General features: G+C 44.4%; 1 protein-coding gene across 5 annotated transcripts in view; it reads left to right on the forward strand.

The window, feature by feature from the left end:
- Positions 1–15663, forward strand: part of tln2b (talin 2b) — an 84759-nt gene that overhangs the window by 56132 nt on the left and 12964 nt on the right. For 3 of the 5 annotated variants that reach the window (XM_019875964.1, XM_019875966.1, XM_019875965.1), the window contains 23 exons: positions 46–180; positions 385–513; positions 621–723; positions 1700–1908; positions 3583–3702; positions 3843–4040; positions 4518–4657; positions 5221–5314; positions 5624–5713; positions 5832–5954; positions 6825–6968; positions 7186–7371; positions 7499–7639; positions 8156–8337; positions 8972–9104; positions 9215–9316; positions 9432–9602; positions 11064–11210; positions 11484–11585; positions 11661–11780; positions 12324–12470; positions 14543–14709; positions 14968–15151. In XM_019875964.1, coding sequence (XP_019731523.1) covers positions 46–180; positions 385–513; positions 621–723; positions 1700–1908; positions 3583–3702; positions 3843–4040; positions 4518–4657; positions 5221–5314; positions 5624–5713; positions 5832–5954; positions 6825–6968; positions 7186–7371; positions 7499–7639; positions 8156–8337; positions 8972–9104; positions 9215–9316; positions 9432–9602; positions 11064–11210; positions 11484–11585; positions 11661–11780; positions 12324–12470; positions 14543–14709; positions 14968–15151 — 3267 coding nt within the window. The remainder of the gene's footprint in view (positions 1–45; positions 181–384; positions 514–620; positions 724–1699; positions 1909–3582; positions 3703–3842; positions 4041–4517; positions 4658–5220; positions 5315–5623; positions 5714–5831; positions 5955–6824; positions 6969–7185; positions 7372–7498; positions 7640–8155; positions 8338–8971; positions 9105–9214; positions 9317–9431; positions 9603–11063; positions 11211–11483; positions 11586–11660; positions 11781–12323; positions 12471–14542; positions 14710–14967; positions 15152–15663) is intronic. The other 2 variants (XM_019875967.1, XM_019875968.1) reach the window with 1 other exon arrangement.

Consider the following 15663-nt stretch of genomic DNA (forward strand, 5'->3'; position numbering starts at 1 on the left):
ATGCTTACAGTAATGATGTGTGATTGATGTCCTGCTCTGCTTCAGCCTGGAAGTAAAATGGTGGTGTCCGTGAAGTCAGCCGTTCCGACGGTGGCTGACCAAGCTGCGGCTATGCAACTGGGTCAGTGTGCAAAGAATCTGGCAACCTGCTTGGCAGAGCTCAGAACAGCCACCCAGAAGGTACCTATCCACGACACGTGTTTTTAAAAAGTCGCCTGACTGATGCAAGCATGATGTTGGCGTATTGTTCTCAAGCACCACTTCAATGTGCTCAGTCTCCTGACCTCATCCAGCGCTAATAAGCTCAACTTTTTCCTGCGTGATGGCATCCTAGCTGGTTGGGCTGCATGCAACTAACAGCTCCATCTGTGTATTTTTTTAAAGGCCCATGAAGCGTGCGGTCCACTGGAGATTGACTCAGCCCTCAAAACGGTTCAGACACTCAAATGTGAGCTGCAGGATGCCAAGATGTCCGTCATTGACAGCCAACTCAAACCACTCCCCGGGGAATCGGTGAGCCCACTGAAGTCGTATTGTAAAGATGTAAAGTGTTGAAACCACGCAATGGGGTCATCCCAGTTTAATTGAGATGATTTTTGCGCGGCCCGCTGTTCGCGCAGTTGGAGAAGTGTGCACAGGATTTGGGAAGCACATCGAAGGCTGTGGGCTCTTCCATGGCCCAACTGCTGACTTGTGCTGCTCAAGGCAATGAACATTATACAGGTAAGAGAGGTGTATTCGAGTTTCATTTAAAAATAATCACTCTGTCTAAATGTCAAAATGCCAAAAGAGAGGATTATACCGCGTTTCTTTTTTTTTTCATTTAGCTAGAATTATGTGGCGACTGCTTTGCCTTTTTTTTTTCAGGGCCAACGGGGCTCTCGGAGGAGGCATGAGGTCTTCCAGAATGTTTTTCCTATAACAATGAATGCTCACAGGCAGCTCATCATGCTGTGGCCTGGGGTGCTTCTGGCTACTCATTAATCTTATTTTCACGAGACTTAACATTCAATCAGTGAATGGCTCCTCTTGGCTGGTTCAAGCAATTTGGTGCAATTTTCTGCTATTCTTTTAGTATGTATAATACATTAGGAGCTTCTCCCATGTGAGACCATGTTGATAATAACGGTTGATTTATTTGGACAAAGAGAGCATTTTATTATGTTCTGTTTGTGGCGTTGCAAACCCCCAATGTGCAGAATGCCGTGATTTGGGGAATTAATAGGAAAACACCAGCCTCCGTGTGTCTTAGTTAAAGCCTATCAACCATAAAAACTATTGCTCATCAAAAATAATGAATGTCATTATAAATGAAGGATGTATTTAAATCAAATATGCCTGATCTGAGTGAATGATATATTCCAGTTTGGAGGGTAACAGAACAATCATCATTAATTGAGCACCGGATTCTGAATTACACTCAAAATTGAGTAGACAGACAGATCCGGATTCTGTGAGTTTCATAACGTGGATAAATGGTGTTTACGCCTGCCACATGCCTGTATGGATGACAAATGGTCTCCAGAGGGAGCGTCTGTATTTTATTTCTGTTAGCTACTATGCCAGTATCACGTCCGTTGTGGCTAGTGAATGTGTCTTTTACTTCCAGGTGTCATTATAGCAAAATATTGAAATGTCCTGCCGCAAATTCTTGAACAGACATTGCTGTGATTCCCTCACGCACCTGTTTTGTTTACAGGTGTGGCTGCCAGAGAAACGGCGCAGGCATTAAGGACGTTGGCACAAGCAGCCAGAGGTGTCGCAGCCAGCACTAAAGAGCCTCAGGCCGCAGCTGCAATGCTAGACTCCGCCCATTGCGTCATGGAGGGCTCATCCATGCTAATCCATGAGGCCCACCAGGCCCTGGTACATCCAGGAGATGCGGAAAGTCAGCAGCGACTTGCTCAGGTAGAAAACCGCGTAGGGTGATATGACATTCTTGTATCTCGGTTTCAACAAGTCATTGAATATAAAACCAATGCTAAGTAGAGGTTATCAAAGGTGCACTTTCCATCCGAAGCAGCTTTCTGGCCATATATATTTATGGTAACATGTATTCATGGGAATACAATGATATACAGAGGAAATAGAAAAATACCTTGGTTTGCTGAACCTACAGAGCATATGGATATCTGTAAGTTGTCAATTTGTTGACAATTGTATTCATCATTTCCTAGTCGAATAAATTTACAGTGGTACCTCTACTTACGAAATTAATTGGTTCCGGAAGAAATTTCTATACTAGAAAATTTTGTATGTAGAGACTCGTTTTCCATCTAAATGTCCTAATCCGTTCCAAGCCCCCCCAAAATTCAGACATAAATGTTTTCTAAAGCATAAAAATGCTTCAAAATATGTAACAAATACATGTTACAATTAGATTATAGCACAATAAACGAGAGTTGTGCATAATATAAAAAAACAAAGAATATAAAGAATCAACATGATGGTCATTTAACTTTTACCTGCGTCCTCATTGTTTTTTTGCCCTCTTTGTCCATGTTCTCTCTCAGAAGAAAGTCACTCTCTGTAAAAGAACTGATCCAAGGACATTTGCTTTTGTCGGCTTTTAACAATCCTTCGAAAATATCCAAAGCAAACATCAGCATAGTGAGCGATCGCCAAACGGGTGAACACCTTTTCTGGGTGATTCACATTTACGTAAAACTATCGGAACACCTCATGGCCCGAGGGGCAAATGACTAGGACGCTGCATAAACACATTCTATCGACACACATTGACTCATGTGGTAGAGGTCGTTCTTAGCCAATGGGATGCCAGGATGATTCTCGGGAATAGCCATTGGCAGAGCAGCTATAAGTATGTTGCATTCAGGAAAATTGGAGCTGCGAGGAGAAAGTGCATGTTCGAGAAGTAGACGATGGCACGGAAGGACTGAGAGTCAAATTGTCACAAGTGACATTTTAATCTGTGGCTATGACAAAGTATGTCTGGGTGATGGACATTTATTGTTTTCTTGCGAAGGGCCATTAATGTCCTCTTTCACTCAGTTTGAAACAGATGAAGTCTAAACTCTGACAGATTTTTGTTTCAGGGTCAATTTGGGTGTCATACGCATAACGTTAACTGTTGAGGATAGATCTTTACTACAACGACCATCCTGGGAAGCGCATATAAAGTGACTTGTATTCACTTAAGCACCAATTTCGTACTTTTAATATTAAACACGCCTCAACGGTCTTCGATCCCAGTCTCAATCAAATTCAAATGTCATAGAACTATTCCAAGAAGTCAGTCGCAATCCCCTCTCAACTGTGAACATTTCTCCCTGCCACAGCAATCATTCGCCCATGTGTCGCTATTTTCATTCCGCGTCACCTGCCTCGTGTTTTTCAGGACTGCTAGAGTAAAACATTGCCCTGCGGCCCTCCAGGGAATAAACACCACTAGTATTTGTCTGCGACGGCTACATAAATTAATGACGCAGATTACTTTCCACCATGATCCCAGTTTGCATCTCAGATGTTTCACAGCATTTCTCTGGGACCCTGCATTATGTGGCGTATTGTTTAGAATGACTTATGGTAGCCCAGTGACGGCTGATTGTTGCGTATTTTCAGGTGGCCAAAGCTGTGTCGCACTCGCTGAATAATTGCGTGAACTGCCTGCCGGGCCAGAAGGACGTTGACATGGCTCTCAGGAGCATCGGAGAAGCCAGCAAGAAGTTGCTGGTAGACATTGTGAGGCCTGCTCCGATTTTCTTGAATTTCTGTTCATGTTTAAAGGGTCTGACCTCCTTATTGAACCGTGATCGCATTTAATTTACTATTTTATCCAATAATGGCATCTCCACGATGGCCTTTTCGATGTGTCTTTGAAGCTTCCCCCCTGCAGTAAGACGTTGCAGGAAGCTCAGACGGATCTCAACCATACAGCGGCTGAGCTCAACCACTCGGCAGGCGAGGTCGTTCACTCCTCCCGTGGAACGAGCAGCCAGTTGGCTGCCGCTTCCGGGAAGTTCAGCCAAGACTTTGATGAGTTCCTGGATGCTGGCGTCGAGATGGCAGGACACACCCAAGTAGGTTTCGTCATCGTACAACGCCACTGAACAGTCGAGTGAGGATGTTGTTGTCATCGCATTTTACACGCAAAGACTGCAAATCCCAAATGTCAAAAAATCCCAAATGGCAAAGCCTAATTTGTCCTATCTTGGTCACTTTATTACCTACTTTTTTTCCCCCTCCATGATTCGATCAATCAAATTTACTTCAGCATGTTGCTTTGGCCAAGAGCCAGCTATAATGAGATCTTGTGACGTTCATGTTCTGGTTATTTTGTTCATTAGTGTGGGAATATCTTCAGGGATCTGAGCTGATGTAGCGTGATACTCAAGCTGTAATAAGCCTTGGATGGGAAACGGCTGGTGGGGGGGCCCCAATATGTGTTTGTTGCTATAGCTCACTAGTTGATACCATGTCTCAAATTTGACAAGATATATAATACAGTTTTGGACCAATCTCCAAAAATAACATATCTCTTTTTGTTGGCTTCGCAGAGCAGGGATGATCAGATCCAAGTTATTGGTAATCTGAAGAACATCTCAATGGCATCCAGTAAGCTTCTGCTGGCCGCCAAGTCTCTGTCTGTCGATCCCAATGCAGCTAACGCAAAGAATCTTCTTGCAGTCGCAGCACGGTGAGCTATTTACTGCATGTTTCATTTTATTGTGTACTATACAACTGAATCTAATGGAATGACAGGGCGCAATTCTACACCACTGCAAGTAGGAATGATAATCATAATGTTCGGGTAGTAGTATACAAGGATCCTTGTATACACTTTTGGGTACAACTCTTGAATATGATCTTATTATGGTTGTGCAGGTGTATCCTACATCCCAAACGTAATTTAAACTTAAAGCTTTCTTTTTTTTTTTTTTTTTAATATGACCTTGTCCATTCAGCGTTTCTTCAGGGAGTCGTCTTCCTCCTTGTGGAGAGAAGCCAGGCAGCTGCTCCCCGATGGGCTTTGGGCCTGAGTGACTTTTCTCTGTCTAATTAGGAAGATGGAAGCCTTGGCTGGAAACAGTCTGCGCTCAGCAAGGCTGAACCACAAACCCGAGACAATTCTGTCACTCCTGCACATGCCCGTGCGTCGTTGCGCAATGCGCTGTTGGCCTCTTGCAGTGAATAGCATGAATAGGGCTGCCGAAGGCGCATGTGAGTGACTGAAATGAAAAGGTGGCCTATGTGTTTCAGAGCGGTGACGGAGAGTATCAACCAGCTGATCACGCTCTGCACACAGCAGGCCGCAGGACAAAGGGAGTGCGACAACGCCTTGAGGGAATTGGAGGTAGCCGTCCTTCCATACCATTACGCCGTATGCCAACCTTGACTTGAAATGGATTTCTCGCATGACTTTCAGCCCCAATTCTCTTACGTCACCAGAATCATTCATTGCAGACGAACATTAAAGTCAGCATTACGCTTGATTCAATTACACAAGTCAATGAGAACGATAATAAAGCGGCACATTAAAAAGTCTTGAATACCAAGAAGTCCTTTGTGGCAATAAGGTCCTTTTACAATGTTTGTGTGTGTGTGTGTGCGTGTGTGTGTGTGTGTGTGTGTGGGTGTGGGGGGGGGGGGGCTGTGTGCATAGGCTGTGAGAGGACTCCTGGATAATCCCAGTGAGCCCATCAATGAACTGTCCTATTTTGACTGCATCGAGAGTGTCATGGAAAATTCAAAGGTAAGATGCCTTCAAAGTACATTTCTGTTACGGTACGAACCAGTCTGAGCATAAGGTGACTGAGCAGACCCATAAAGACCCGATATTTTAAAAACCTCTGTGTTTCGACATGCCTTAGATCCTCGGAGAGTCGATGGCAGGCATCTCGCAGCATTGTAAGACATGTGACGTGGTGGCTTTTGGGGAGTGTGTCGGTGTGGCATCCAAGGCCCTCTGTGGGCTGACAGAGGCTGCAGGACAGGTGAGATTAAACACTTTACTCATCTTAAAATAAGAACCAAGTCGGAAATGTCTGTCCATGAAACGCACTTTAAAAATGGAGGAGAAAGCCATTCCTAATTATGAATGAAATGCTTTCTAGTGCACTTTGGAAGGATCAGGGCAACATTTGCACCCATTCCAGCTGGATCTTAGTATCCTACCCTTTAAGTTACCCAAAAAGTACATTTATTTTGTCCTTCGGCTTGACTGCTCTGCAGAAATCTTGTATTCAACTTCTGTGTTATGTTTATAGGGAATGTTTATTCTCAATAGATATGCCATGTTTCACCAAGAAGTACAGCAACCCCCTCGCTATTTACCAGGGATAGGGATCAAACCCTGCCTTCAATAATTGACACCCCCATAAAAGGTGTTTGGAATCGCATACAGATTCCACAAAGCGGCAACAAACCTCTTAAAAAGGAGTGGATCATAAAGCATCAACAGCACACCTCTAGCATGTACACAATCATGAACCCATGTTACATAAACAACTGCCTTCAGAAGTTATTATGCAACACAGACAAACCACCTTCACAAGAGGTTCCTCAACAGTATTAGCTAGCATACTACACGCTAGCACAAACCGACCTGACATTAAACAAGTATGCTTCGGAGCATGCTGCACGAATTGCACAAAATCGTTCAACTCACCTCTGAGCATTGGCACACATTTGTAAATGCTCACTGACTGTCACGCAGAGTCGTCGATGTGGGCTATTAGTTACTGCATTGGTAGAGAAGTAATAACACTTGATTTGCTGTCTGATGCTTCACTGTGACAACATGAGTTCAAAAGTCTTCTCGCGGGCGTATATTTTGCTCTAACTTGTCCATATTTCTGTTCTAGGCCTCTTATCTTGTAGGCGTGTCTGATCCCAATAGTCAGTCAGGCTATGAGGGCCTGGTAGACCCCATCCAGTTTGCACGTGCCCACCAAGCCATACAGATGGCTTGTCAGAGCTTAGTGGACCCAAATAGTAGTCCCTCACAGGTTGGAAATTCCACACTTTAGACCAGGGTTGGGCAAATTATTGTCGGCGAGCCACGAGACCGTCTGCTCCTGTTCTTTAATCCAGCCTGTCGAGCATTGCATGATAAACTGTCTGATCCTAAGAGCACAAAAGTTTGCCCAACCCTGATTTCGACACGATTCATAAAAATGTGTCCGACTTGTAAATAACGCTGGCCGGTGTCCATTGGGTCTGCAGGTGTTGTCTGCGGCAACGATTGTAGCGAAGCACACGTCGGCTTTGTGCAATGCCTGCCGCCTTGCTTCGTCAAAGACCTCCAACCCCGTCGCTCGGCGACAGTTTGTGCAGTCAGCCAAAGAGGTGGCCAACACCACCGCCAACCTGGTCAAGACCATCAAGGTCAACTCCCCAACTGATCAAAACGTTGAGTGTCCGATTTGTTACCAAATCTCTTTCATCACGTGAGGAGTTCTTTGCATGAGAGTCAATCCATACAGCCATTATCTGTGGAAAAACTGTCACGGGTTCATATGGAATGTCTCGTTTTCAGGCTTTAGATGGAGATTTTTCCGAGGACAACAGAAACAAATGTCGAGTTGCGACCGCTCCACTCCTTGAAGCTGTCGAAAACCTGTCTACCTTTGCCAACAACCCTGATTTTGCGAGTATCCCAGCTCAAATCAGCAACGAGGTAACCATTCATCGAAAAATGCCGGCAACTAAATGACATCGTACTGAGGATGTCACAGCGAGTCGTGAAACAAGACTGCTGTAGATTTGCTGGGAATTTGAGTTGATTTTCTCCTTTCCTTTACTCCTGTGAAACGGATCACAAGGATACATTTTTATGTTTTCAATCAGAGCGGAAAAGTCCACGCAGCGTCCTCTAAAAGCTTTATGGCTGTAATCTGTTGGAGGGCCGTGTTTAACGGCACTCACGCCCTTACTGCTGCTCTAATCTTCACCTTGTTAATCTAATTGTCGGGGGAGGTTTTGCCTCGGATCATAAAGACTGAAGGTGTTTTTCCCTGTGTTTCCGTAAAGCTGTCCTTCTAATCTCATCCTTGAGTTCGATTGCTCACCTGATCTTCCCGCCGCGGTAGAAGGAATATTAACGTTGCTGTCGTTCCAGTCGAGCTTGATCCTCGCTGTTAGCCTTGTACCAGAGTTTTTATTTCACCTGCTCCAATGTCGGCTTTTCCTCCAGGGTTCGGTCGCCCAGGAGCCGATTGTTCGTTCAGCCCGCTCCATGCTTGATAGCTCCACTTACCTCTTAGAAACGGCCCGCTCGTTGGTCCTCAACCCCAAGGATCCCCCCACTTGGTCGATCCTCGCTGGTCACTCGAGAACGGTTTCCGACTCGATCAAGAGCCTCATCACTTCCATCAGGTTGGTTTGCACCCATTTTCTTTTGGATACAATGCATTTAACGATTAAAAGACAATTTGCACTGTTAGTTTAGAGCTGTGAGGAAATCAAAGCATTTAATCAATAGTGGAGTCCAGTTTAGTTTGATCAGTTTTCTATCCTTGGATTCTGCATGCACAGTATCGGAAGGACTGGAGTCAATGCTTTGGGATTCTTTACGCTAATATTATAACAGTGTGGGGAATTTCACTTCAAATATAAATTAACTGCGTTGATTGACTGTGATGGTGCAGCCACGAACCAGTCAGCTTATGAGAGCAGACGGCTGGGCTCCTCTGTTGCCAAGCAACCACGCCGATGACAGGACTCCGAAAAGGCAGTGCGAAGCGCCCTTCACTTTGTGGTCTTCACACTTCACTTGTCTCACGGTTTAAACAAAAAGAGTTTAAAATAACCACAGCGTGTGCTGCTTTGGATTTTTTTTTTTATCACAGTCAACTAACCAGTTCCTTGTGTACATATAAAGTTCTTTTGAAAAAAGAGAAAGAGTAAAAAAAAAGTCAAATGCCTTTAGACGCTATTTACACTGAAATGAAACAAGAGTGCCTACGTTTTTTTGTTTGTTTGTTTTCCAAACTTTCTACCGCCCCGCTAGGGACAAAGCACCAGGACAGAAAGAGTGTGATTACTCTATAGATAGCATCAATAAATGTATCCGCGACATTGAGCAAGCGTCCCTGGCTGCAGTCGGACAGACCCTGCCCTGCAGAGATGATATCTCCATGGAGGTAAGCAGCCCATCAGCTCTTGTCTTGTCCGAGAGAAAACGCTTAATGGAATCTGTAGGCTCTCTGTTGTGATTTATACGACAATTCGTTCTGTCTTTGTAACTCGCTAGGCACTGCAGGAACAGCTGACTTCAACCGTGCAGGAGATTGGGCATCTGATTGATCCCGTCTCCACAGCCGCCCGGGGTGAAGCTGCCCAGCTGGGACACAAGGTGCCGGCTCTGATAATATATCCCTCTTTATCCCTTCTGGATTTAGATAAATAAGAGCTCCATCTTGTTCAACAATCCTTTTCCCGGATGACTCTCCTAACCTTATTTCACTTAGGTGACTCAGCTGGCTAGCTACTTTGATCCACTTATTGTGGCATCAGTCGGCCTGGCCTCCAAACTGCACGACCATCAGCAACAAATGACCATCCTGGACCAGACTAAGACCCTGTCAGAGTCTGCCCTGCAGATGCTTTACGCTGCCAAGGAAGGTGGCGGCAATCCAAAGGTACAACACTAATATCGAGCATTACAATATCAAGGTGTCAGCATCGATGTCATCCTTATTTGAATTGATCCACCAAGCACTACGAGTCAGATAATACCAGTTTTCATGATGTCAGAGCTTTTAGAGCAGGAGGTGGTCTCAAATTAGTCAGAGGTGGTAGCCGCTTCCAAGTTTCATGTGAAGAAGTCCCCGATGTGTTTTTGCCGTGCTGCATCAAATGTCCTTGAGCAGTCTGCTCTGGGGATGAAGACAACGAAGATCCTCTTAATCCATGAATGTCCTTTCTGCCTAATGTGCAGCTGTAAGTCAGTTGCTGAGTTGTTTCAAAGTTTTCTCTCAAGGTAGGGCGGCTCTTACTCCCTGCTCTAATGATGCAGACAATATGCACTTAACAGTAATTGGAAGAGTCTGTCTTTGGTGTGTGAAAGATCCTTTATGCAGGATCAAAGTAGTGAAAGCAGAGATGTGTCACTCTTATGTATCATTTTTATCATTACCTAATGTAAAATTTGAGTCTATTAGAGAAGCAGTGTATTCTCTTATATTGTTATTAGAGCAGCCTCACATGCCTTTTTTTCCATCGTACTGGTTCCACCCTACATGGTCGCTTTTTCATTACACTTTTTCCAAGGCCATCAGGTGAAAAGGAACTCGTTCCTCAGAACCTCTTCCAACCTGGTTCTAGCAAAGCAGGCCCACGAGGGCCGTGACGTCACGATCATCAGATTGGCCGACACATCTCGGCGTTTCTTTAAGGATACCACAAGGAACTCCACTGCGCACTTCCATTGCCTGGTTTTAAGCTAAAGAAAGACAATTGGCCGCCAAACAATTCAGTACAAAAATATGGCATACTGTATACAGTATACATATTGTGTTTCTAACAACACTAAACCATATTTACAATTTTATATGTACCTGTGGATAAAATAAGTGACGCTTGGTCAAATTTTTGGAGAGTTGTGCCCTGTCTTTTAAGATGTTTAGGGCGGCCAGCACTGCACAATGTTAGTTAAGGAATACACAGTTTGCTACCGAAAGAGTACATGGTCTACAAAAATGGGGATATATTGAAAGGTGGGACTTGATTTGATTTAATTGAATAGACCATTGACTCAAGACCGCTAACCTGGCAACATGCAATGAAAATTTTTACCATAAGCTTCACTTATTTCATCCGCAGGTTCATATCAACTCAACTCAACATATCAGATTGTAAATATGGTATTGTTGTAAATCACAAAAAAAAGTGTACCGTATATGCTGTAATTTAATGTTTTGGTGGCGGGCGGCTGTGTCCTTCCAGCTTGAACCTGGAAATAGATTTTTTTTTTCATCTATGTGAAAGTTCCTGTGCATTTGATAGGCTGTTTTGGAACCTGTAATGGAAAAGTGCCTAAAAAGAATCCTCTAGCTCGTTAGAGCTACAGCATACTAATGTTTGGTTTTAATCATCCCCAGGCGTCCCACACCCACGATGCAATCTCCGAAGCAGCCCAGCTGATGAAAGAGGCTGTGGATGACATCATGGTGACTTTGAATGAGGCGGCCAGCGAGGGCGGCATGGTTGGGGGCATGGTGGAGTCCATTGCCGAGGCCATGGGCAGGGTAAGAAGTGGATTTCGCCTGCGCCCTTATTCCCAAAACTCATTTGTCCGAGTAATTTCACAGCGGGTGTTCTCGAAATGTGTCCTTGTGTTTGACTCTCATTGAATAGCTTTTGACACCGGCCCCTGAATATTTGCTCAGGATAATATTTAGGCTGCGAACACCCATGTTCTCTTATCACTCGGTATTCATCATAGTCTGCAGTTTTGTCTTTTTTTTGGGGGGTACCGACATTACCCTTCATGAAACTGATGACGTGCTTGATCTTTAAAGCTGGATGAAGGAACACCTCCTGAACCCGAAGGCTCCTTTGTGGACTACCAGACAACGATGGTGAAGTTCTCCAAGGCCATTGCCATCACGGCCCAGGAGATGGTGAGTGCTTTTTGTTTGTGTAGCTTCACAGACGTTCATTAGCTAATGGGGCTACCTTCATCCCGCTCTGACTAGATGACTAAATCAGTGACCTGCCCCGAAGAGCTCGGCGGCCTTGCCTCTCAGGCGACTGTGGACTATGGGCAGCTTGCACACCAAGGACGCCTCGCTGCAGCCACAGCAGAGCATGAAGAGGTCAGAGGGCATTGTACCTCTCCACAGAACGACATAGGGATCTTATAAGAGTTTGCTCCAAAATATCACTTTTGAGTCACGGGTGTTTGGATCCAAAATGCTTTCAGATACGCATGCCGATTAAGGCGGATGTTTGCTCTGTGGTCGACTCTCCATCTTTGAGATCAAAGTGGAAGCTACTCCTCCCACATCTGTCACTCAAAGCACCCCCACAATCGTTTCTTTAAAGTTTCCTCTGTTTGCAAGAAAGCCATGTGTGGAAACATCACGCTAATAAGCTCACAGCTCTTATCAGTAACTTGTACATAACAGGCTGCTGCGAACCCTGCTGGTTACCATAGCGACACATTTGCCTTGACAAGTCTAAAAGCCTATAGTGACGCTTACAAAAGAGCACCCACCCACCCATGTAGCTCAGCCTAGAAACGAAATGGTAGGGCCAGCTTTCTTGAAAAGAGTGTTTGAATTCCTTTCCCATCTGCTGGGTAAAAGAAAAGTTCAGCACCTGATTGAATGGGAGCCAATGACTGGTTCTACTTTCAGGTTGGTTTCCAGATCAGAACACGCGTCCAGGAGCTGGGTCACGGCTGTATCTACCTGGTCCAGAAAGCTGGAGCCTTGCAGCTCAGCCCCACAGACAGCTTCTCCAAAAGGGAGCTCATCGAGTGTGCACGTGCAGTCACCGAGAAGGTACCACCACACGCTGGTGTAGTGGCTACGTTCCTCACATTGCTACTCTTTTACTGTTTGAGTTGATAGCACGATGCATAAAGGAGGTTTAAAAATGTTGTACCGCTCCTCCAGCTAAGATAGTGCGAAGCTACCTGTATGTCAGACTTTGAGAAGATTTGGAAAAGACCCTTGGAAAACTCAGACCTTAATTAAAGACTAGTTATAGAGCTCTAAGTCACGGCCTAGTTTCCCACTCAGATTTTTTTAGGGTTGACTTTTTCAGGGTCACATTAACAAGACTACAACTAGATACTGGAGGCATTCCCGTATCTTTTTTAGTCTCGGACTGTGAAAATCGGGAGCTGTAAACCCAGTTTAAGATCAGTTGTAGACCACTCCTAATATCACTAATAGTCCATTGAAGACATTTCTGACAAGGTCACTCAAAACTGAAATTATTTTGAGTCTGATACATCTCTTTTATTGGTGGCCCTTTTTTTTCTGTGTTTTTTCTGGATCTGCCGAGAAAAGGAAAGCTTCCCCTCCTCGGCTGATGTTACGTGTCTCTGAATTTAATGAAAGTCAATCTGGTAGTTAATGCACATGATTTACTTTGTTATTGCGGTGATATATGACGCTTCACGTGAAACTGTCTGCGCTTTATATCATCTGACAAGTAAGTAATAAAGTTGGCCTTAATCTTGTAAAAGGTGAGCAGAATATAAATGCGATATGTTATTTTGGGTGATAATAAAGGATTTTACCGCAGCGATAATGCAGGTTATGAAAGCAAAGTTATTCTGAATCTGCTACGCACTGAATAGTAATTATATTGTGTCCCTGTTATGACCCTGGCAATGACAAGCTATGCCAGTCACACATTGCTAATTCTATTCCACTGGAAGACTGTGATTTCATTCAACGCACTTACCCTACGTGATTAATTTGAGGTTTCACACTTGCTGATTTGAGTCTTGTGCCTCGTTCAAAGATTCCTCTCGAGGCTCTCGGTTCAGACCTACGCTAGTTGTGGTATCTGGCTCATCAACTTGCTTTGATTGTATTGGGCTCCGATTTCAAGCATGCTTAACCTTGCATCCAGTTCAACCCGGAACACTATTCTTAAGCATTTGCTAAATTGTTCAAACCGATTAGAAGCTCGATCGGTCATCACATAAAATCATACTAAGCGAAGCTCAAACCACTTTTAAATCGCAGACTTGGCGCAGTTCAAGGAGGAGTACCTCATTGCAGATACGGCGGCCCACCAAGCAACTGTACGCTCATCAGTTGCAGTACACTTGCACAATAATGAGATTCAATAAACCAGCGAAAATTTGTGTCTCTACGCTTTGGGCTTTGACTGTTACCGTCGGCGAGGTGTTCAATTAAAAACCACCCCGCCCAAAAAGTCATTTTATTGGGGGCATTAATACCAGTCTCTCATTACTGATATTACCGACTAGATGTTCCCCTTTGCTAGTTCTAAAATTTTCAAAGGTCATATTGATCACAAAATAAATCGTCGTACAGCAGCGGTGTCAAAGTCATTTTAGTCGCGGGCCACTTTTGAATTACGTCTTCCCTCGGAGGGCCATTATGCCAGTGAAACCACAAAATTATGACTTGTACACAACAAATGAATAATTTACTGGTTTTGAAATCACTCAAGTCGATTAAAATAGTTTGATCAATTATTGTCTAAGTGAGGGTAAACAGGCTAACAAAATTATTGCGAAATCTCAACGTTATTTATTACACATGAAAATTTAATATTTCAGTACAGATTTTATCAATTTGACACACATGATTTGCTTTTGCGGGCCACATAAAATGACCTGGCGGGCCGGATCCGGCCCCCGGTCCTTGAGTTTGACACCTGTGTTTTACAGAATAGATAACTATGCATATGTCTCACCTCGATTGATGGATTGACAGATAGAGATAGTGTGACAGATGGATGAAGGCACATTTTCTTCTGCCGCTGCCTTAGCGTCAGACCGGACCAAACCGTGGAAGTGTAATAATGACTGTCGAATGAAATGTTCCCTTGATTGTTCTGCAGCTATGCGATGCTTTTTGTGTCGCAGGTGTCTTTGGTACTGTCAGCGCTGCAGGCGGGCAACAAAGGCACCCAGGCATGCATCACAGCGGCAAGTGCCGTTTCGGGCATCATCGCTGACCTGGACACGACCATCATGTTCGCCTCGGCGGGAACGCTGAACCCTGAGAATGAGGAGTCCTTTGCTGACCACAGGTGTCTGTGACCTTAGCGCATATTCATCATAGCAATAAGGACACACAGTACATTTTTTTTTTAAAAGTGGATTCAAACAACGAGATTGCATCCGCTGTTGTTTTCTCGGTAAATGCCGGTCCTCTATTTTGTGAGTGACTCACTCAGAAGAAGCAGAGTGCCCAAAGGAAAGAGACAACTGACCACAAATCTCACCGAGCCTATATTCCTGAATGTAATGACTGTGCTGACAGAAACACAACGCACCTCTTCTCCCAGGGAAAGCATTTTGAAGACAGCCAAGGCCTTGGTGGAGGACACCAAGCTCCTGGTGGCCGGAGCCGCATCCAGCCAAGAGAAGTTGGCCCAGGCTGCCCAGTCCTCAGCTAAGACCATCACCCAGCTCACAGAGGTGGTCAAACTGGGAGCGACGAGCATGGGCTCTGAGGACCCCGAGACACAGGTAACCCGTAAAGCATGTCAATTTGCTTCATTTGATATCATTGCACAAACATATACTGTGCTTTCTGTTCTGCTCCCAAATGTAATGCTTTTGGCAAGGACACACAGTAATCTAGCAAACCTGGTTAAAAAAGAAAGAAAGACAGTCAGATTCATCCCAAGACAGATGAGCAATACAAGCGTAGGCAAAGAAAAAAAAACCAAAAAAAAAAAACCAGACACACTCAACCAGAGACAGAGGAATGACCCAAGGGCAGACAAGCAAAGATGAGACATAAGTAAGGGACACAAGATCTGGCAGGGAGGTAAGAGGTAGGCTCATGGAACGAGAAAAACTCATTCAAAGATCGACTAAAACACAAAGCCTAAACACAAAGACACAGTTGGGAGACAAGGGCAGCAAAGGAGCTGATAACCGTCGAGAAGGAAAACAGAAAGCTCATGTAATTTTTTTTCAAAGAACTGAGTAGTCGCACTATTTAAAAAAATAAATAAAATAAATAAGACACAAAC

This window comes from Hippocampus comes, unplaced genomic scaffold (genome assembly GCF_001891065.2).
Source record: "Hippocampus comes isolate QL1 unplaced genomic scaffold, H_comes_QL1_v1.1 scaffold142, whole genome shotgun sequence".
Lineage (NCBI taxonomy): Eukaryota > Metazoa > Chordata > Actinopteri > Syngnathiformes > Syngnathidae > Hippocampus > Hippocampus comes.